Source organism: Diceros bicornis, chromosome 3 (assembly GCF_020826845.1).
Source record: "Diceros bicornis minor isolate mBicDic1 chromosome 3, mDicBic1.mat.cur, whole genome shotgun sequence".
Taxonomy (NCBI): Eukaryota; Metazoa; Chordata; class Mammalia; order Perissodactyla; family Rhinocerotidae; genus Diceros; species Diceros bicornis.
Window position 1 is genome coordinate 11,159,685 of NC_080742.1, and position 23,225 is coordinate 11,182,909.

General features: G+C 35.6%; 1 protein-coding gene across 2 annotated transcripts in view; it reads left to right on the top strand.

The window, feature by feature from the left end:
- Nucleotides 1–23,225, top strand: part of COG5 (component of oligomeric golgi complex 5) — a 343,112-nt gene that overhangs the window by 243,795 nt on the left and 76,092 nt on the right. For both annotated transcript variants that reach the window (XM_058523290.1, XM_058523280.1), the window contains exons 12-14: nt 9,265–9,469; nt 18,222–18,383; nt 20,317–20,416. In XM_058523290.1, the coding sequence (XP_058379273.1) occupies nt 9,265–9,469; nt 18,222–18,383; nt 20,317–20,416 (467 nt within the window). The remainder of the gene's footprint in view (nt 1–9,264; nt 9,470–18,221; nt 18,384–20,316; nt 20,417–23,225) is intronic.

The window sequence follows — 23,225 nt, forward strand, 5'->3', positions numbered from 1 at the left end:
CAAGCCCCAGTAGATAGTTGTATGTCATAGTTGCACATCCTTCTAGTTGCTGTATGTGGGACAGAAGCGGTGCGTTGGTGTGCGCCTGGGATCCGAACCCGGGCTGCCAGTAGCGAAGCACACGCACTTAACCGCTAAGCCACGGGGCCGGCCCAAGGACAGACATTCTTAATCAGAGATTTTTTTTTCCCAGAGCTATTACCTGGTAAGAAAATGGACATAAAATTTTTTGTAAATTATAAAGTGTTATTTTAATAGTAATTAAATTGGTTAATGTGAATTTCATTTCCATGTGTGCCTGTGTTGGAATCACTAGTAAAAGAGAACAATAGCTTGCACAAGGGGATAATCTGAATAATAAATTACCAAATAACTGGGAATTAATAACCTGTCATTTTCTATCTATAAATGATATGTTAGATTATGAAAATGTACATATGTGTTCTACAAATATTTATCAAGTAAATAATTGATTATAATCAAGTTTATAGGTAGTTAATATGAACACTTTATACATGTGTGGCTACATTTGTGGCAATTTATTATGTAGCGCTAGATGTCTAATACAGTTATGAAACAAAATATTTTCCAAAACCACTATATTATATACTTTTTAACCACATATACAGGAAAGGAAAGGAGAATTTAGCTTCAAGATTTAAACATACAATACTTATTCGTAAGCTTTAAATATATTTGACTTAAGTAACATACAATTAATCACATTTACTGAGATAATATAGTCAAAGTTTGGCTATCTGAAACCCTCAACAATGATTTGTTCTATATAGATAAGATTTTTATGAAAGTGAACGTACTGTCCAGTAAAAAATAAAACTTAATTCATTCTATCATTAAGAAATATTTACTTAATTTCTAGTATTCCAGGCACTGTGCTAAGTACCAAATATGCATTGAAGAAAACAAGCATTGTCCTCGTCCTCATGGAGTTTACAGTCAAGTGGGGGAAACATACTTTAAACAAATGTAATTAGAAGTTGTGGTAATTAACAGACATAAAAACAGAAATAGACAGTAACACAATAATAGTAGGGGACTTTAACACTCCACTTACACCAACGGATAGATCATCCAAACAGAAGATCAATAAGGAAACATTGGCCTTAAACAACACACTAGAACAGATGAACCTAGTAGATTTATACAGAGCATTCCATCCAAAACCCGAAGAATACACGTTCTTTTCAAATGCACATGGAACATTCTCCAGGATTGATCACATATTAGGCCACAAAACGAGTCTCCATAAATTTTAGAAGATTGAAATAATACCAAGCATCTTTTCTGACCACAACGGTATGAAACTAGAAATCAACTATAGGAAGAAAATCAGAAAAGCCACAAATATGTGGAGATTAAACAAAATGCTACTGAACAACGACTGGGTTAACGAAGAAATCAAAGAAGAAATCAAAAAATACCTGGAGACAAATGAAAATACGACATGCCAGAATTTATGGGATACAGCAAAAGCGGTTCTAAGAGGGAAGTTTATAGCGATACAGGCCTATCTCAACAAACAAGAAAAATCTCAAATAAACAATCTAACAATGCACCTAAAGGAACTGGAAAAAGAAGAACAAACAAAGCCCAAAATCAGTAGAAAAAGGGAAATAATAAAAATCAGAGCAGAAATAAATGAAATAGAGACCAAAAAAACAATAGAAAAAATTAATAAAACCAAGAGCTGGTTCTTTGAAAAGATCAACAAAATTGCCAAACCTTTAGCTAGACTCACCAAGAAAAAAAGAGAGAAGGCACAAATAAGTAAAATCAGAAATGAAAGAGGAGAGGTTACAACAGACACCTCAGAAATACAAAAGATTATAAGAGAATACTATGAAAAGCTATATGCCAACCAATTCGACAATCTGGAAGAAATGGATAAATTCTTACAATCATACAACCTTCCAAAACTGGATCAAGAAGAAGTAGAGAATTTGAATAGACCAATCACCAGTAAGGAGATCGAAACAGTGTAATCAAAAACCTCCCCAAAAAGAAAAGTCCAGGACCAGACGGCTTCCCTGGGGAATTCTACCAAACCTTCAAAGAAGACTTAATACCTATCCTTCTCAAACTCTTCCAAAAAATTGAGGAGGAGGGGAAGCTCCCTAACTCATTCTACGAAGCTGACGTTACCCTGATAGCAAAACCAGACAAGGACAACACAAAAAAAGAAAATTACAGGCCAATATCACTGATGAACATCGACGCAAAAATCCTCAACAAAATACTAGCAAATCGCATACAGCAATACGTTAAAAAGATTATACACCATGATCAAGTGGGATTTATTCCAGGTATGCAGAGATGGTTTAACATTCGCAAATCAATCAACGTAATACACCACATTAATAAAATGAAGAACAAAAGTCACATGATCATCTCAATAGATGCAGAGAAAGCATTTGACAAGATACAGCATCCATTTACGATAAAAACTCTGAATAAAATGGGTATAGAAGGAAAGTACCTCAACATAATAAAGACCATATATGAGAAACCCACAGCTAATATCGTCCTCAATGGTGAAAAACTGAAAGCTATCCCTCTAAGAACAGGAACCAGACAAGGATGCCCACTGTCACCACTCCTATTTAACATAGTATTGGAAGTCCTAGCCAGAGCAATCAGGCAAGAGAAAGAAATAAAAGGGATCCAAATTGGAAAGGAAGAAGTGAAACTGTCACTATTTGCAGATGACATGATTTTATATATAGAAAACCCTAAAGAATCCACCAGAAAACTTTTAGAAATAATAAACAAATATGGTCAAGTTGCAGGATACAAAATCAACATACAAAAATCAGTTGCATTTCTGTACACTAACAACGAAGTAGCAGAAAGAGAAATTAAGAATACAATCCCATTTACAATTGCAACAAAAAGAATAAAATACCTAGGAATACTTAACCAAAGAGGTGAAAGATCTGTACACCGAAAACTATAAAACATTTCTGAAAGAAATTGAAGAAGACACAAAGAAATGGAAAGATATTCCGTGCTCTTGGATTGGAAGAATTAACATAGTTAAGATGTCCATACTTCCTAAAACCATCTATAGATTCAATGCAATCCCTATCAAAGTTCCAACAACATTTTTCACAGAAATAGAACAAAGAATCCTAAAATTTATATGGAACAACAAAAGACCCCCAATAGCTAAAGGAATCCTGAGAAAAAAGAACAAAGCTGGAGGTATCACACTCCCTGATTTCAAAATACACTACAAAGCTATAGTAACCAAAACAGCATGGTACTGGCACAAAAACAGACACACAGATCAATGGAATAGAATCGAAAGCCCAGAAATAAACCCACACATCTATGGACAGCTAATCTTTGACAAAGGAGCCAAGAACATACAATGGGGAAAAGAAAGTCTCTTCAACAAATGATGTTGGGAAAACTGGATAGCCACATGCAAAAAAAGGAAGGTGGACCCTTACCTTACACCATACACAAAAATTAACTCAAAATGGATTAAAGACTTGAATGTAAGACCTGAAACTATGAAACTTCTAGAAGAAAACATAGGCAGTACGCTCTTTGACATCGGTCTTAGCAACATCTTTTCAAACACCATGTCTGACCGGGCAAGAGAAACAATAGAAAAAAGAAACAAATGGGACTACATCAAACTAAAAAGCTTCTGCACAGCAAAGGAAACCATCAACAAAACAAAAAGACAACCTAACAATTGGGAGAAGATATTTGCAAACCGTACATCTGATAAGGGCTTAATCTCCAAAATATATAAAGAACTCATGCATCTCAACAACAAAAAAACTACCAACCCAATTAAAAAATGGGCAAAAGACCTGAACAGACATTTCTCCAAAGAAGATATCAGATGGCCAACAGACACATGAAAACATGTTCAAAATCACTAACTATCAGGGAAATGCAAATCAAAACTACAGTGAGATATCACCTCATGCCCGTCAGAATGGCTATAATTAACAAGACAGGAAACAACATGTGTTGGAGAGGATGTGGAGAGACGGGAACTCTCATACACTGCTGGTGGGAGTGCAAACTGGTGCAGCCACTATGGAAAACAGTATGGAGATTCCTCAAAAAATCAAGGATAGAACTACCATATGATCCAGCTATTCCACTGTTGGGTATTTATCCAAAGAACTTGAAAACACCAATTTGCAAAGGTACATGCACCCCTGTGTTCATTGCAGCGTTATTCACAATAGCCAAGACTTGGAAGCAACCTAAGTGCCCATCAAGGGACGAATGGATAAAGAAGCTGTGGTATATATACACAATGGAATACTACTCAGCCATAAGAAACGATGAAATCCAGGCATTTGTGACAACATGGATGGACATTGAGGGTATAATGCAAAGTGAAATAAGTCAGAGGGAGAAGGTCAAATACCGTATGATTTCCTTCATTAAGTAGTAGATAATAACAACAATAAACAAACACATAGGGACAGAGATTGGATTGGTGGTTACCAGAGGGGAAGGGGGGAGGGAGGAGGGTGAAAGGGATAATTTGGTACATGTGTGTGGTGATGGGTTGTAATTAGTATTTGGGTGGTGAACATGATGTAATCTGTGCAGAAATAGAAGTACAATGATGTACACCTGAAATTTTTACAATGTTATAAACCAATGTTACTGCAATAAACAAAAAATTAAAAAAAAAAAAGTTGTGGTAAATGCAAAGAAGGCAAAGAACAGATTGTTATGAGAGAATAACCAAAGGAATATGATTTAGATTAGAGGAGTTTAAAAACTGTGAAGGATCTGAGATTTTACCCTACCTAAAGAGGCTAGCCTGCCAAAGGTTTCTGAATATTGTCAGAAGACATGAGACTCCTGGGTCAGAGCAGAAGGACTTGGTTACTCACAGGACAGCAAGCAGCATGGGTATCAGCATATTTGTTTGTTGGTACCCCGTGTCTCCAAGTCGCATGGGGAGACACATTATGGGCCCATGTAGATGGTACGTATGCTGTGAGTTTGCATCACAGGTGAGAACTTTATGCTTAGAGATCTACTACCACTTTTGCAGTCAGCAATAAGTAAGCCTGCTGTGTGTGTGCAGGGAGAAGTTACCTCATCTCTCAAGGTTACTTGCTACAGATACGAACCTGATAAATGGCCAGATAAAGAGCAACTGGGCCTCGTATTATTGGCATACCCTGCAAGAACATGTAGAGGGACACTCAGGGCCATGGTGGATTGCTTCTTCATCACGGGGAGGAGGGATTTCAAATAAGTCCTCTCTGAGATAACCTTTTTTTAGACAGCTTTACTAGGGTGTAATTGGCATACAATAAACTGAATGTATTTAAGTTGTACAATTGGGTAAATTTTGACATATATGCACACCCATGAAACCATCACGACAACAAAGATCAGTGAACATGTTTATGACTCACAAAAGTTTGCTGGTACCCCTTTGTAATTCTTCTCCCTGCCATCTCCTCTCGCCCTTCCCAGTCAAACACTGATCTGCTTTGTGTTACTACGTATTTACATTTCCGACAGTTTTGTACAAATTGAATGATACAGCGTGTGTTATGTGTTATTTGTCTTTCATGCAGCATGGTTATATTTAGAGTCATCCATATATAGTGGTATGTTATTATTGCTGGATAGTATTCCATTGTGCAGACATACCACAGTTTGTTTATGCATTCACCTGTTGATGGATATTTGGGTTGTTTCCAATTTTTGGCTATTAGAAATAAAGTTGCTTTGAATGTTCATATGTAAGTCTTTATATGGACATATACTTTTATTTTTATTAGATAAATATCTAGAAGAGGAATGGTTTGATCATGTCGTAGGTATATGTTTAACATTTTAAGGAAATGCCAGAATCTTTTGCAACGTGATTATACAGTTTTACCATTTCACCAACAGTATATGAGAATTCTAGTTCCTCTATCCTCACCAACCTTTGATTTTTTGATTTTAGCCATTCTAACAGGTATATAGTTGTATCTCATTGTGGTTTTAATATGCATTTTGCTAATGACTAAAGATATTGAGTATTTTTTCATGTGCTTCTTTTCTTTTCTTTCTTTCTTTTTTTTTTTTTATAATTTTATTTATTTATTTTTTCCCCCAAAGCCCCAGTAGATAGTTGTGTGTCATAGTTGCACATCCTTCTAGTTGCTGTATGTGGGACGCGGCCTCAGCATGGCTGGAGAAGCGGTGCCTCGGTGAGTACCCGGGATCCGAACCCGGGCCACCAGCAGTGGAGCGCGCACACTTAACCGCTACGCCACGGGGCCGGCCCATGTGCTTATTTTCTATTCGTATACTTTCTTTGATGAAGCTCCCATTTTAAAAATTTTGTTTTGTTATTATTGAGATTTGACAGTTCTTTATATATTCTAGATACAAATCCTGTATCAGATATGTGAGAAATTTATTTTCCCACTCTGGGCCTTGTTTTTTCATTCTTTTAAGCAGTGTCTTTTGAAGAGCAGATGCTTTTAATTTAGACAATATCCAGTTTATCAATTTATTCTTTTATGAATCTTGCTTTTGGATTCATATCATGCCTAACCCAAGGACAGAAACATTTTCTCTCATGTTTTCTTCTAGAAGATTTGTAGTTTTAGGTTTTATATTTGGGTCTATAGTCCTTTTTGAGTTAATTTTTGTGTAAGGTGCAAAGTATGAATTGAAGTTTATTTTTTTGCATATAAATATCCAATTGTTCTAGTGTCCTTTGTTGAAATGTGCCCTCTGTCCACTAAATTGCCTTTGCACGCTGGTCAAAAATTGGTTTTTTATATAAACATGGGTCTGCTTTTGGACTTTCTATTTGACAGCATTCGTCTATGTATCTGTCTTTAATGCCAGTGTTTTGATTACTGTAATTTTACAAATCTTGAAATCAGGTCCTGTTAGTTCTTCAAGTTTGTTCTTTTTCAAAGTTATTTTTGTTATTCTAGGTCCTTTGCATTTTCATAGGAATTTTAGAATAATTTTCTACCATAAAAAGGCTACATTGATATTAATTAGGATTTTAATGTATAGATTAATTTGGGGAGAATTTATATCTTAACAATATTGAGTCTTCTGGAGTATAAATATGTTGTCTCTCTCCATTTAAGTCTTCTTTGATTTATCTCAGCACTGTTTTTACAGTTTTCAGTGTGCAGATTTTTCAAATATTTTGACAGATATGTCTCTAAGTATTTCATATTTTTAATGTTATTGTAAATTTTATTGTTTTTTAAATTTCAGTTTCTGATTGTTCATTGATAGTATATAGAAATACGATGGAGTTTTACCCATTGATCTTATATCCTGCAACCTTGTTAAATTCATTTATTGATTCTAGTGGTTTTTTTGTAGATTCCAACAGATTTTCAACATAGATGATCATGTTGTCTGTGAATAAAACAGTAGTATCACGTGTGTTTTTCCAAGTTAAATGTCTTTTTGTTTGTTTTTGGTCTTACTACACTGGCTGGCTACTCTAGGATAATGTTAAATAGAAGTGGTGACGGCAGACATCATTGTCTTGTTTCTAATTTTGGGGCAAAAGCATTAAGCCTTTTCAGGTTGCACATAGCTGTGGGTTTTTTGTAGATACCTTTTATCAGGTTGAAAATGTTCCTGTCTGTTCCTAGTAGACTGAGAGTTTTTATTATGAATGATTTTTAGATTTTTTCAAATGCTTTTCTTGCATCTATTGATATGATCACATGCTTTTTCTTTTCAGTTTGTTAATATAATGAATCACATTGATTGATTTTAAAATGTTAAACCAACCATGAATTCCTGGGATAAACCCCCTTGGTTATGATATATTATTCTTGTTACATATTGTTGGACTAGATTTGCTGAAATTTTCTTTATAATTTTTACATCCATATTCGTGAAGGATATTGTTGTGTTTGTTTATTTTCCTATTATGTTTTTGGTTTTTTATCAGGGTAATGTTGGTCTCATAGAAAGATTTGGGAATTGGTATTATTTCTTCCCTAGATTGTTTGATAGAATTCACTACTGAAGTTACCTGAGCCTGCATTTTTTCTTTGTGGGAAGATTTTTAACTAAAAAATTCAGTATACGTAAGGCTATTCGGTGTATCTATTTCTTCTTGAGTGAGCTTTCGTACTTTGTGTCTTTCAAGGAATTTGTAAATTTTATGGAGGTTTTCAAATTTATTGGCGTAAGGTTGTTCATAATTCTCTTACTATCCTCTTAATATCTGCAGAATATGTAGTGAGGTTACCTCTTTCATTCCTAATACGGCTAATTTGTTTCTTGTCTCTCTTTTTTCCTAGTCCATCTGACTAGAAGTTTGTCACTTTTACTCATTTTCTCTAAGAACCAGTTTTTGTTTTCAGTGTTTCTCTTGTTTTTCTGTTTTATTGTTATCTGTATGGATCTTTATTATTTTCTTCCCTCTGTTTATGTTGGGTTTTATTTGCTCTTCTTTTTCTTTGTGCTTAAGATGGAAGCTGAGGTCATTGATTTGAGATCTTTCGTCTTTTTAAATATAGGTGTTTATATAAATTTCCCCCAAGTACTCCTTTACTGGCTTCCCACAAATTTTCGTATGTTGTGTTTTAATTGTCATTCAATTCAAAATACTTTCTAATTTCCCTTTTGGTTTCTTTTATGACCAACATCAGTTATTTAGAAGCATGTTTTTTAGTTCCACATATTTGGGGATTTTTTTTAGATATCTTTGTTACTGATTTTTAATCTAAAACTATTTTGATTAGAAAACATGCTTTGTATGACTAGAAACCTTTTAAATTTATTCAGACTTCTATGACATCAAATATTGTCAATCTTGGTAAATGTTCCATGTACACTTGAAAATAATGTGTACTTTGGTGTTTTGGATGAAGTATTATATAAATTAAGTAAATTTTAAGTCAATTAAGTGAATTTTGGGTTTTGTTTAGGTTTTCTGTGTACTTACTGATTTTCTATGTGTTTGTTTTATCAGTTACTGAGAGAAGGAATTGACATCTTCAACTATAATTGTCAATTTGTCTATTTTTTTCTAGATTAAGTTTTAAAATTTATCGTTCACATATCAAATGCAGTGAATAGTCTGGGTGGAAAATTACTGTTACTAGCATTATTTTAAAAGGCATCATTAGAACACATCTTTGGTTTGTCCTATAGTATAAGCTGTTTGTAGTAACATCTTCATATGCAAAGGAAACTTCTATTTGCTACATTTTATTGTTTTATCATTTATCTAATCCATGTTATTGTTTCACTTGGCAGCTTCCATGTTTTTGAAACAGGCATTTGAAGGAGAATACCCTAAATTATTGCGTCTTTATAATGACTTATGGAAGCGTCTTCAACAGTACAGCCAGAATATTCAAGGAAAGTTTAATGCAAGTGGAACTACAGACCTCTATGTTGACCTACAACACATGGAAGATGATACACAAGACATATTCATAACAAAAAAGCCAGATTATGAGTATGTTTGTTTAATCAAACCTGTTTGTTGGCATGTTAAGAATTTTGTCTTTTATTTTTATTATAAATTAGAAATTAGGAATATGCTAATCTTCTAAGTATTTGTAATGATTATTATTTATTTGTATACTTTAAAAGACTTTGGAGCGCTTTTAATTGAAGAAGTCAAATTTAATCCTTGGTTGAAGCCTTGTTCCAAACTCATATCCGTTTTAAAGTATAATACCAAATAGGGTGAGTAGAAGCTAGAAGATGAGCATATGTGGTCATTATCTTTTAATTGATATTATAATATACCTACAATAAAATCAGACAGCATCATTATTGATGGATCACTGGCGTAAGTGTGATTTAAAAGGAACTGGTATGTTCAGGAAGTGTAGGAGAAATAAGTCTTAAGCTGGGATAGATTCTCAGTCTGGTAGGAAAAAACTGAGTACAGTCAAAATTAAACCTGAAAATCTCTTTGATAAGTACAATATATGTAGCCATATTTAGGAGCCACATTGGAAAACAATATACCATCTCAATCAGTTTAAAGTAGCCAGCTTATCCTCCTAAACTGAAAAAGAGTATTATTTTCAAATTTCTGTTTGAGCACCAAAGCAATTGATTGGCCTGTACATCTTCTTTAAACACTAGAATCATATTTATTGCGACAACTGACTCAGGTAACAGCAGATTCTTATCACCTACCTTGTAAGAAAAATGTTGGATAGATTCATGAGTGCTATTTAAATGTTTGTTTCTCTTTCTACTTTTTTTCTAAATACTTAGAGTTGAATTGTATCCACTGTGGTAAGAAGTTCTGACTAGTAAAATACAGAATGTAGAAGTTTAGACTGGCAAAATAAGTGGCATGTGTGATAGAATGAGACTATCTTGTTCTCTTCAGTTACTCTTTTATGCTAAAAATGGAGATTAGTTAAGGACTAATGGAAGAGGACTGAACCAATGTCTGTTATCTACAAAGATCTAATAATGTATTAAGTTTTTTAAAAAGTATGTAAAATAGCATAGATACTATCATTCTATTTCTGGCTTAATTTTGTTTTTTAATTCATATGCTTCCACTAAAAAAGGTCTGGAAATATACTCAGCAAGTGGTAATAGTGGTTTATTTCCAGGAGGTAGAATTTTTATGTTGTATTTTCTGCTTTTATTTAAAATGAGTATATGTTACTCGTGGAGGGGGAAAAGGAAGTAAATTCAGTGGAAAGGAGAAAATCAGAGTGGAAAAAATCTCTGTGTTTTGACTAATAGGACATCATCGTTACCCTTTGGAGACTAAATTCAGTAAAGTAGTTGGTGGGAAAGAGGAGGTATGACCCATGTTCTAAGAAGCAAAAAAATCATGAGGGTAGTAAGGAAGCAAATGCAGTGGGTTTTACTTCTTTTGAGAAGTAAGGCAGAGAAGAAAACATAAATTTGACCATGTTAGCTGAGCCAAAGGAAAGTTTTTTTGTTTGTTTTTAATGATAGAGGGAGAGTTGAGAGTTATAGATACAAGTAGCCAGTGGAAAGAGAAAGAGATAGGAGATGCAAGAAAGAAAAGAGGTAATAAATGGACTTAGGCCCTAGAAAAATCAGAAAACAATCAAGACACAAATAACCAGGTTAGCATTTTTCATCATTCAGTGTTCATGCTGAATTTTCGATAGTGGTCATTGCTATGAAGAAATAAAACAAGATAATGTGATAGAGTGCCTTTTAAAGGGTGGTCAGGGAAGACCTCTATGAGAAGGTGGCATTTGACCTGAGATCTAAATAATGTGAAGAAGTCAGCTATAGAAGATTTAGAGTAAGATTTTTGTAGGCAGAGAGAAAAGCAAATTTAGAATCCTTGAGAAAATTAAGTTGGGTAGGTTTGAGGAATAGAAAGTTGGAACACAGTGCATGAAGAAGAGAGGGGTATAAAATTGGGTCAGAGAGGAAAGGAAATGTAAGATCATGTAGAGCTTTAGAGGCCATGATATGAGGTTTAGAATTTATTCAAATACAGTGGAAATCATTGCTTTTAAACAGAGGAATCATGTGAATTGATAAACATTTTTTAATTAGCACTCTGGCTTCTATGTGGACAGCTAAGGGGGAGGGTCACCAAAGAGAAAGGGAAATAGGAAATGGAAGCTGTTTTGTATCCAAACAAGAGATGGTAATGACTTGAATTAGGAGGAACAGATGAGTTGGTAAGAATTGGTCAGATTGGTTCAAGATACGTTTTAGAGCGCAAGCCAGTAGAACTTGCTGATAGATTAAATTTGAGAGGAAAAGAAGAATCAAGGATATGCTTGTACAAGTTGAGAGAAGACTCTTAAGACTGGAAGACATTGTTTCTTTCATGCAGTGTTAAATTAAGGTTTTTCCTTTGAAACTGTTGAATTGAAGATTCAAACAGAGCTGTTGAAAAGGTAGTTGAATGTGAATCAGGGCTGGAAATACACATTTGGGAGTCATCATCATATCGATTTTTTTAAATTATGAGATTGGAGGAGATTCCACAAGGAAGATGTATATAAGGAGAAAAGAGAATTCTGGCCCAAAATGGGCGCTCCAAAAATTTATAGATTGGGCAGAGGAGTGGCAGCCTGCAGAGGAAAGTAAGACAGGAAAAGATGATGAGATAGGAGGAAAACTCAAAATAGTGTGGAACCCCAAAGAATGACTTCATTTAAGTTGGAGGAGGAATAGTCAATATGTCACATGCTACCGAAAAGTTGAAGATTAGGACTGAGAATTACCTCTTGATAGAGCAAAATAAGGTTGTTGGATGCCTAGATGTGGAATGGTAGATATAAAAGCATTACAGTCATACATTGCACAACGACATTTTGCTCAATGATGGACCACATATATATGACGACAGTGGTCCCATAAGATTAGTACCATATAGCCTAGGTGTGTAGTAGGCTATACCATAAAGGTTTGTGTAAGTACACTCTATGATGTTCCCACAAGAATGAAATCGCCTGATGACGCGTTTCTCAGAATGTATCCCCCTTGTTAAGTGATGCATGACTGTATTAGAATTGATTAAAGACAGAATGGGAGAAGGTCAACTTCTGGCGTGATAGCATTCCCCTACTCGACTAACCCACTCCCCAGTAAAACTGGTGAAAACTATTAAAAATCAACAATTGGAAATGGTCCTAAAAGCAAACAGCAAATGAAAAATCATCTATTTAAGAAAATCTATGAAAATTGTATAACAAAGAATTCTGTAAGAGTCTGTGATGTTTGAACCAAGACTGTTTCCTCTCTCCCTCCTCCCAGCTCAGCAAGGCATAGACTCCACTCCAGACTGCAGCAACCAAGAACAAAAGGCTCCCTCTCCCACCAACTCCCAACTGGAGGGCTTTGTTCCAGGGAGGAGCAGAAACTCAGCATTTCTCATCCTGCCCTAAGCTGCCTGTAGCCTAGGCTAAGTTTAAGGCAAGTGAGATCAAGAGGTGGGTGCTCCCTTGTTGTGCCCAACTCCCACTCAAGGAGTGGAGTTTCTGCCTTGTTGTGGCTCCCTGAAAATACTGGGACCCCAATAAATCTTCCCTCGACTTTTGAAATGGTGGTTCCATGCCAGGAAAGGCAAGTTAAGAGGACCGGCTGCCCGCCTCCACCAAGTTCCTAGAAGGAAGTGTCCCACAGAGAGAAGCTTGCCATTTTCTCCACCCCCAGCTCCAGAGCCCTGGCATAAAGATTTTGCCTGGGCGAGAAGCAGACAGTAAAACAATTAACTCCTAATCTTTTCCCCAAAGTAACTGACTTCATTTGCAACAGAGCCTGGAGAAGTTTAAAGCTGAGGATACTCTCAAGAACAGTGGAGGGGCGGCCCGGTGGTGCAGGTGGTTAAGTGCGTGCACTGGGCTGCGGGGCCCGGGGTTCGCCGGCCCGGATTCCGGGCGCGCACCGGCGCACTGCTTGCCAAGCCATGCTGTGGCGGTGTCCCATATAAAGTGGAGGAAGATGGGCATGGATGTTAGCCCAGGGCCAGTCTTCCTCAGCAAAAAAAGAGGAGGATTGGCAAGATGTTAGCTCAGGGCTGATTGCCTCACAAAAAAAAAACAAAAAAAAACAAAAAAAAACTGTGGAGCTTGTGGTGAAAGGCAATGGGGAGGATATTCATGGATCTAATGAAGATACAGACTAGACTATAGACCAGCTAGCTCTTAGGGTAGATCCAGGGAATAAAACAATTGGGAGGAGGTCTTAGGGGTCAGAACAAATATCAAACATGACCTCAGAAACTATTCTATTAAAGGAGCTATAATTAGATTGGGTTAGTTTGTAAAGGAATTTATGCTCCAAGGTATTGTTGAAAACAATAGATCAATCTGCTGGCAATTAGTGGAGTTCAGCAGCTGGGTGTGGTCAGGGGAAGAGAGGAAAGAGAACCCTGCCAGTACCACTGTCATCCCAGGGTAACTATGGGCATACCCAAAGCTGTGCCTCGCTGAGGTGCAACATCAGAGGCTTAACACTGTGGCGGAGAAATAGACCTCACTAAAATAATACAGGTAGTCACTAAACAAATAAACAAGAAAATAACAGTAATAAGCCCCTGAGGTGAGGAGGACCAATCCCCAGAGTTGCTGTAATTTATTATGTAAAATGTCCAGTTTCCAACAAAAATGATGAGGCATACAGAGAAACATGAAAGTATGACCCATACAGCACCATGGTGGCGTAGTGTTAAGTTTGCGTAGTCTGCTTTGGCAGCCCGGGGTTCATGGGTTTGGATCCCAGGCGCGGACGTACACACTGCTCATCAAGCCATGCTGTGGTGGCATCCCACATACAAAATAGACGAACATTGACACAGATTTTAGCTCAGGGACAATCTTTCTCACCAAAAAAAAAAAAAAAAAAATATGTATGACCCATACAATAGGGAAAAAAAGCAAGTAACAGACACTGCCTGTGAGAGTAACCAAATGTCGGATTTAACAGAACAAGACTTCAAAGTAGCCATTATAAATATGTTCACAGAACTAAAGGAAATCATGATTAAAGAAGTACAGGAATATATGACAGCAATGTTGCATCAAATAGAGAATATCAATAAAAAGATAGAAATTATAAAAAAGAATCAAATGGAAATGCTAGATTTGAATAGTACAATAACTGAAATTTAAAAAATCACTAGAGGGGGTCAACAGTAGATTTGAACTGGCAGAAAAAAGAATTAGTCAGCTGGAAGCTAGGTTGATAGAGATTATGCAGGCCAAAGAACAAAGAGAAAAAAGAATGAAGAAAAATGAATAGAGCCTCGGAGAAATGTGAAACACTGGTAAAAAGATCAACATGTATGTAACGGGAGTACTACAAGAAGAGGAGCGAGAGAAAGAAGAATAAATACTCAAAGAAATAATGGCTGAAAACTTCCCAAATTTACTGATAAACAATAGGCTACACATGGTCCAGGAAGCTCAGCAAACTCCAAGTAGGATTAACTCAGAAAGAACATAAACAAGCACGTCATGGTAAAAATGCCGAAAGACAAGGAGAAAATCTTGAAAGCAGCAAGAGAAAAACTGCTCATCACTTAAGGGAGCCCCCATAAAATTTACAACTGACTTCTCAGCAGAAACAAAGGAGGTCAGAAGGTAGTGGGCTCAAAGTGCTCAAAGGAAGGAACTGTGAAGCAACAATCCCATATCCAATACAGCTATTGGATCCAATAAATTGTTCATAATAGAAATGAAGACTTGGCTAGATAAACAAAAACTGAGAGAATATGTTGCTAGCAGACCTAATTTATAGGAAATACTAAAGGGAGTTCTTCAGGCTAAAGGCAAGTCATCCCAGCTGGTATTTCAAAACCACACAAAGAGCACCAGTAAAGATAATTATGAAATTATAAAAGACCCTATAAATGCATATTTTTCTTTCTTCTCTTAACTGATTTAAAATGCAATTGTATAAAATATGTATAGAATGTATTATTGTTGCTACAACATATTGAAATGTAATATATGTATATACATTTGCCAGTAACAGTATAAAGGATGTAGGTAGGAGCAAAGCTGTAATGTGCTAAGGAGATGATGACAGATGGTAGAGTAATAACAATCACAATTTCTTGCTGGGTTTGTAATATTAATAGACATAATATGTATAGCAATAATTGACAACAAATATAAAATACTTAGGAAGAAATTTAACAAAAGAAGTATAAAATTTATACTCTGAAAACTACAAAATATTGTTGAAAGAAACTAAAGATTTAACTAAATGGAAAAACATCCCATGTTTGTGGATCACAAGACTTAACATTGTTAAGGTAGCAATACTTTCCAAACTGAAAAGTGGAATTCCAGGTTAGTAACATGCGCTTCAGGTCTCTTGAAATTAAGGGGTTTGCATAAATGTTTAATAGATACAATATACTTTTTCTCTTCAATACTTGGACAGCTTAGTGGCAGATACAGAGACCATCTAAATAAGATTTGCTTAGTAAGAGCTTTGAAAGGAATGTGGGTTAGAAAAATCAGGATGCTGATGAGGGCACCTTGAAATGGTTGGCTGAGGGTAAAGAAGGGCGTAAGACCTGGTGGGCTGAATGGAGAATGAGAGTCGGAAAGGGTTCCATGGTATTGGTTACAGTGAGGTCAAAGAGCAAGTTCTTCTGAGTAAAATCTAGCGCCTTTATTGATATACAGAGCCTGGCATAATTTGTTCCATCTGTTTTCTCTTTGACTCCATCTTGTACCACTCTCCTGTCATTGAAGTGCTCTGCTCCTCTGACTTTTTGGCAGACACAGCCAAGTCTGGGCCTTTTCGGGGCCTTTGCACTTGCTGCTCTCTCCTCATAGAACGCTCGTACCCTGGAAATCTGTATAACTTGCTCCCTCTCTTCCCTCAGGTCTTCTCATTAAGCCTTCCCTTGCCTCATCATATCTAAAATTAGATGAAAAAAAGAGAAAAAGACCTAAACATATTCTCTCTGGCTTCCTTCCTTCAATTTTTTCTTCGAACTTATCACTCTATCATATTTGATATTTAATAACTCATTTTAAAATGTTTGCTTTTGTGTGTATCTCTCTTACTAGCATACAAACTTGAAGAGGACAGGGGATTTTTTTTTTTAACCAACTTCACTGCTATGTTTCTTATGTCTAAGAAGTACCTGGCAAGTTGTAGAGACTTAATAGTATCTGTGGGAGAGCAGGAGATAGAGGAAAGTGGGCATGTGGAAAGTTGTCTTCAAGTTTGGAGATCTTAGGGGTGGAGCAGTTCAAAATGATGACTCAAATATGGAAGCTCCATAGTAAGGCTAAAATAAAGGTAGACTCTCTACAGGACAGGTTTTAGAAAAGTTACCTGTTTTGACGTTGTAATCACCAGGAATCCTTACAGCAGATTTGGAGACAGGAAGAGTGTTAGTACTTATAATTCAGGGCTGAAATTTCTGCAGAAGAGGGAAGAGGTTTCTTAAGGTCAGTAAATGACAGGAGCAAAAATAGAGAAGACATTTAAATGGCTGGCATGTACCTCAATAGAGGAGTGCCTCAGATGGACTTAGACACTAGTTTTCTCTGTTCTGTTGTGGTCTTTCTATCTTCATCTATTACAGAGGTTATCATGGTTAGCACTTTACCTGCACATTGCACTAGACTGTGAAGCACTTTTAATCTGTATCTTCCCAGCACTTAACAAGGACCTGGTACATAGTATTCTCAGTAAATATGTGTTGAGTGTAATACTTATTGAATGAGAAAGTGTTAAGAGATAACTATGGAATTAGCGTGAAGGAGCCAAGAGCATTCTGACCTCTAGGTCTTGTCAGTTGACCAGAAAGGGTGGGACAAGGAGAGAGCCAGATTTCATATACATGAAGGAGCAGGTCAAATGTTTTCAAGGTTAACATTTAGGATGAAGGGGGATTTGTTGGGGGAAAAAAAAAAAAGACAGTGGAAGGGCTGGTAGAAGGATCGTAAATACAGGCAATGGGAGAAGATATGGAGTTAATTATGTAAGAAAGCAGATGGAAATAATGGTTGTAGACATTTGTGGTAATTGTCAGAGGAAAAATATAAGACCCGATAGTTGGACTGCTAAATGAAAATCAACACAAATAATTGAAGATATGGGAGGACTAAGGAGGAAAGAAGTGTTTAGTAGGCTAAGTTTTAGTTTGTGAAAAATACTGTAAAATAAATTAGCTTGGAACTCCAATTAGGAGTATTTATGTGATTATAGGACTTTCACAAATACTTCTTATTTTGTCCTCATTCTTGAGAGTAGCAGTTTTGGCATGAGAAGGCTGATAAAAACCTTTACCTGTACACTTCCCTCTCAGACAGTGAGCTTTGTGGGAGATGGCAGCTGTAGGGGAAAAGGGTTGAGCTAGTGGAGCAGGTCTCTGCAGACTCGCTTCTCTCGTGTATGCTTGGATGCTCTATAAAAACAGGATTTGCTAAATAAAGGCATAGCACCATTACAATTAATAAGATTTTACAGTGTTATTCTTTTAATTTCAAGTGACAGACTTACTACAGTAGGTAATGGTGCATATTATATTACATTTATATCTAGGACTTATATACAAATTAAAATGTTTAGTCCTTAATAAATGTTTAATTATGAAATGCATTTGTAAATATATTTATAAATTTTTAAACAAATTGTTTCTTTTTTTCATATAGAGTTACATTTTATGTACTAGATATGTTTTTAAGAAAAGTATTTACAGCCTGATACAATAGCATTTATCCTGTATAATTTAAGTTCATTTTTAATAAATTTTGTTCCTACAGTCCAGAAAAGGCTTTGAAAGACTCACTGCAACCATATGAGGCTGCTTATCTATCAAAATCCTTATCCCGACTCTTTGATCCTATCAATTTGGTTTTTCCTCCTGGTGGTCGGAATCCTCCTTCTGCAGATGAACTTGAAGGTATCATTAAAACTATAGCAAGGTAGGTATTTTTTATATACTAATGGCATACCGTAAAATGCCTACCACATTTGTTAGTAGTGTATGATAGCAGTACATGTTTAATTTATCTCAAATTACTCAAGTAATTAGTCCTGCAATTAAATCAAGAGTTTTGCAGTGAATGAGTGCACGTGTAGTAAAGACATGAGATTCCAATTAATAAAACCATTTAAATAGAGTCTAAAAATAGTCTGTTATAATTATTCTGTATCTTGTCAAGGATGCAAAGTAAACCTAATTCTTTATGCCATAGTAAATTTCTAATATTACACAGAAAAATAAGTATAAAAAGAATTTTACAAATTGAGAAGCTAAAGCATGGAGGTTAATGCTTTTTATCTTAAATCCAGAAAGTACTTCATGGCATACACAGGATTATAATCCTGACTAGCCTACTTGTGTTTGCTATTTTAAGCTTTCTAAGTGAATGTGACAGCTTTTAAAACTCTCAAAAGGGCAAGTATTCTAGCAGAGGTGCTGCCTGAGTGCTTGCAGACAATGTAATTATACTGCTGCCTTTAGACGTTTGCAGTTACTCAGATTAATTTGAAGTTGAGACTATCTCAGTTCCTGTCATAACTAATAAGTTGTCATAACAGTAGGTCTGTATATTTATAGGTGAGCATTTTGAGGAGTGAAAGTAGTAGTTAGGCAATATAGGACCAAAGTATAGAAATGTCTAGATCCTTTTAGACTATAAATGTAAAGATAGTGATTCTGAGGCATGTGAGAGTAAGACTGCAAAGCCACAGGTATAATACACGTAAGCATATCTCCAGCTGTAGACCTTCCTGTACAGTGTCTAAACTGCCCAGCATCACGATCTTAAATCTCTCCACAATTATCTTGACTTTTCAAAGTCCTGACTCTAGATTTTTTTACCCTAATGTCTCCGTTATTTGTGTAGTTTGGTAGTCCAGGATTCCACTTGATCTCTTTTACCTGTTTATGGAAATGTTAAAGAGGTGTCTCTCCCATTCCTCTCTGCAGCTTGACAAATCAAATGTAATGTGGAGCTTGAAGAAGCATACTTATACCAGTGTTTAAGAGAATTTAAAAGTGAACATTAATAAAATTTTGTCTCACTGTTATATGAAAGTGCATTTTGTCACATAGTATGTACTAGTGTTGTTTCTAAGTTCTTCACTTTCTTTATAAAGAATCTGGTAAGTGCTGAGATTTATTCTGCTACTTCAGAGACAATAATTGCTTTTCTTGCTTGCTACCTGTATATGGGTTTTCATGCAGTTTTTAACTGCTAATATTCTTTCCATGGTCTTAATAAACACTTTTTTTTGGCAGTCAGCTCAAATGTCTCAATTAATCTAATGTTAAAGTTAAAAATAATTATGACAAAGAAATACTTTAAGAATCTAAATTTTTAAAATTTCAAATTAAATCCTTATTATGCTTTTGATATATTTAAAAAGCTACTCGGTACAAATAGCATGAATTGGCATAATTTCTACAGAAACTGAGTATTTTTCTGTACTGTGTGTAATTTATATTTTTAGCCTATGCCCTTCCAAGGTCATCATTTCCATGCAAGAGCTGTCATTTCCCTGCAGATGTCTGTGAAATGCAGTGTCTCTAATTGCACTTATCAGTATTAACAAGAGAGCTACTTTAAAAATCTGTACACAATTTATTCTCTTAATCACAGCCCGAACCCACACATGATCTGCTTTTATTATTGAGAAACTGGTCATTAACCAAGTCATCTAAAAGCACTTTTTTCTAATGCTGAATTTAGGAGGGAAAGTGAAACAATGCAACCAGTTCTTGGAAGCAGTCAGTGAAATCTATAAAAAGAATCACCACATTGCTTTATTGGGTTTAGGTTTATACGTTGCTCTTTACTTTGGTGATGAATTATGTTGCTAATAATTAAAGTCTGTTTTTGTTTTCTCTAGCGAACTAAATGTAGCTGCTGTTGATGCAAACCTCACATTAGCTGTGTCAAAAAATGTGGCAAAGACCATCCAGTTATATGGTGTAAAATCGGAGCAGCTTGTAAGTGATATCCCTTCTGGAAACTTTCATAATTTTGTTTAATGTTACCAATTATGCAATATTTGACTAACTGTAAATATTGAATTTACTAAATATTAATTTACTGGCATTTTTACTTAAGTGAAATTTTGAATTTTTCTGATGAATTTAAACCAGAAAAAGTGTTACATTAAAAATAGCCCTCTTGGGGTTGGCCCCGTGGCCTAGTGGTTAAGTTTGGCGTCCTCTGCTTCAGTGGCCTGAGTTCGGTTCCCAGGCTCGGACCTATACCACTTGTCAGCGGCCGTGCTCTGGTGGCAACCCACATACAAAATAGAGGAAGATTGGCACGGATATTAGCTCGGGGTGCATATTCCTCAGCAAAAAAATAGCCCTCCTACCATTGTCATACTTTCAGAATACAGGCAGGTTTTATAAGGCTTTTTAAAAAATACATGTGCTACTTTATGGGCTAATTATATATATTTTTAAATATAATTATTTCAGATTGATCAAATTTCCCATCTCATGTGTCTGCTTACTCCAGATATCATTCACACACTGTTACCTAGTGTGAAATTGACTTAAAATTGTAGTAGAAAAAATGTTGATTTACTTTCTAAAGGTTCTAACCCTAGAGCATGGAAATTTAACTCTAAAATTATTTTATTTGAAACAGCTGTTTGTATGTATTTAAAATAATAGCTACACAGGCACACCTGATGGCCTAGTCGTTAAAGTTTGGTGCGCTCCACTTTGGCGGCCCGGGTTCAGTACCCGGGCGCGGAACCACACTACATGTCTGTCAGTAGCCATGCTGTGGTGGTGGCTCACATAGAAGAAGCAGAAGGACTTACATCTAGAATATACAACTATGTACTGGGGCTTTGGGGAGGAAAAAAAAAAAAAGAGGAAGATTGGCCAAAGATGTTAGCTCAGGGTGAGTCTTTTTTTTTTTTTGTGAGGAAGATCAGCCCTGAGCTAACATCCATTCCAATCCTCCTCATTTTGCTGAGGAAGACTGGCCCTGGGCTAACATCTGTGCCTACCTTCCTTCACTTTATATGAATCGCTGCCACAGCATGACCTGACAAGCCCTGCATCAGTGCGTGCCCAGGATCCGAACCCGGGCCGCCAGCAGCGGAGCACGCGCACTTAACCACTACGGCACTGGGCCAGCCCCATGAGTCTTTCCCAGCCAAAAAAAAAAAAAAAAAGTGAATTGTTAAAAAATAATAATAATAAAATAATAGCTACATAACTTAATCATAATCTTAATCTATATATTAGTGTTTTAAAGTTAAGCACATCTATTTAACTAGTATATTATGTATGCTAACTGAAATCCAAAGAATAAGGCTTTAGTGTATTTTTAACTGTCATTGATGGACTACTTTTAGAGGATATGCCAAAATCTTATATCTCTACTATCTTTAAAGGGGTAGCCAACCATGTTTTCAGTTTAGTCTCTCTGACTGCTCCCAGTTGAAACGTTGTAAAATGAAGTATTCTAGTTTTACTTATATCTTAGTAGTCCCAGTTGATTCTGGAATAATTTTTAGGGTAAGTTGGTAAAAAATTGAAGATATTTGCAAAAATGATCCTTGGTGGTAACAGCCCTATCACGAGGCTTCCTACTTTCAGTTCCAATAGATGGCCAGATTTTGTTTGTATATTAATATGGTGCTATTTTTCATTCTGTTGTTCTTGCAGCCTTGACAGATAATTTAGAAGCATCTTTTTTAAACTTTGTTTTTGAAAACTAGCCCTACAGGGACTGTGAAAGCTCTTTGTAGGTAATGAGATGGCTAATTTTTCTCTGAAACTTTTTAAATAGAAGTTTTATTGTAACGTCTGTTGCTTTAAAAAACATGGTTTATTGTGATAAATGAAATTCAGTATTATATCCAATAGAGTTTAGTGTAATTACTGAAAATGTCAGGGGAAAAAATCCTTATGAGATGGTCCCACCTGAGAACAACAACATAAGGAAGAGCCAGCATATATATAGAAAGTATTTTGTTTTTCTGCAGCAGGAGGGCCAGTGGTAATGGTAACATGTGACTTCAGTTAAGGCAGTAATGGCAAAAGGCTTTGACAAAATTAAAATATATCAACAGAGATTTGATTCAATTGATACTGCTGGTTGAATAGTCTGTGACCCTAAATTACTCAGGCTTACCAAACCTACAATGCTAAAGGTTAACAGAAAGTCATTGACTTCAAAAATTTTTTAAGTGAATTTTTTTTCAAAAGTAATTTTACTTTTCAACTTTCATGTTAGTGTGTAAAGAAAGCCTAAGCATTAAATAAGATTATAAAAAAACATATGCTTTATTTTTAAAATATATTATTAATGACAGCATTTTAGTGTTCATTTCTTATTTTTTGGCTGTTAATGCTATTTCTGTTACTCCCCTATATTTTTAAATTTGACATGTTTTGTTCTTTGATCTTCCCATATTCCTATTCTTTTAGAATTATTTCACTGAAAACATTTAGAGGAAAATAGCCAAATATTAAGTCTTTAATGAGAGAGAGACATGAAACAGATTTTTAAGTAGAATATCTATTCTATCTGTACATGGAAATGTTGACTTGAAATTTGGTGTGATAACTAAGTCTATAAATGGAGTATTCTTTTTATAGATGAAAAATTTAAGCCTCAAGTCCACAAGGTTGAAAAGTGACAGAAATCAGATCATTAATGGAATGTTCAAGCAGTGAGATAAAAGAAAGCTAGAATCTTAAAGACAAGCTTGTTTTCAAAAAGGGTGACTTGAAAATACAAAACTTGAAATGTAGAATGAGCAGCTTTCCAGAACCCTAA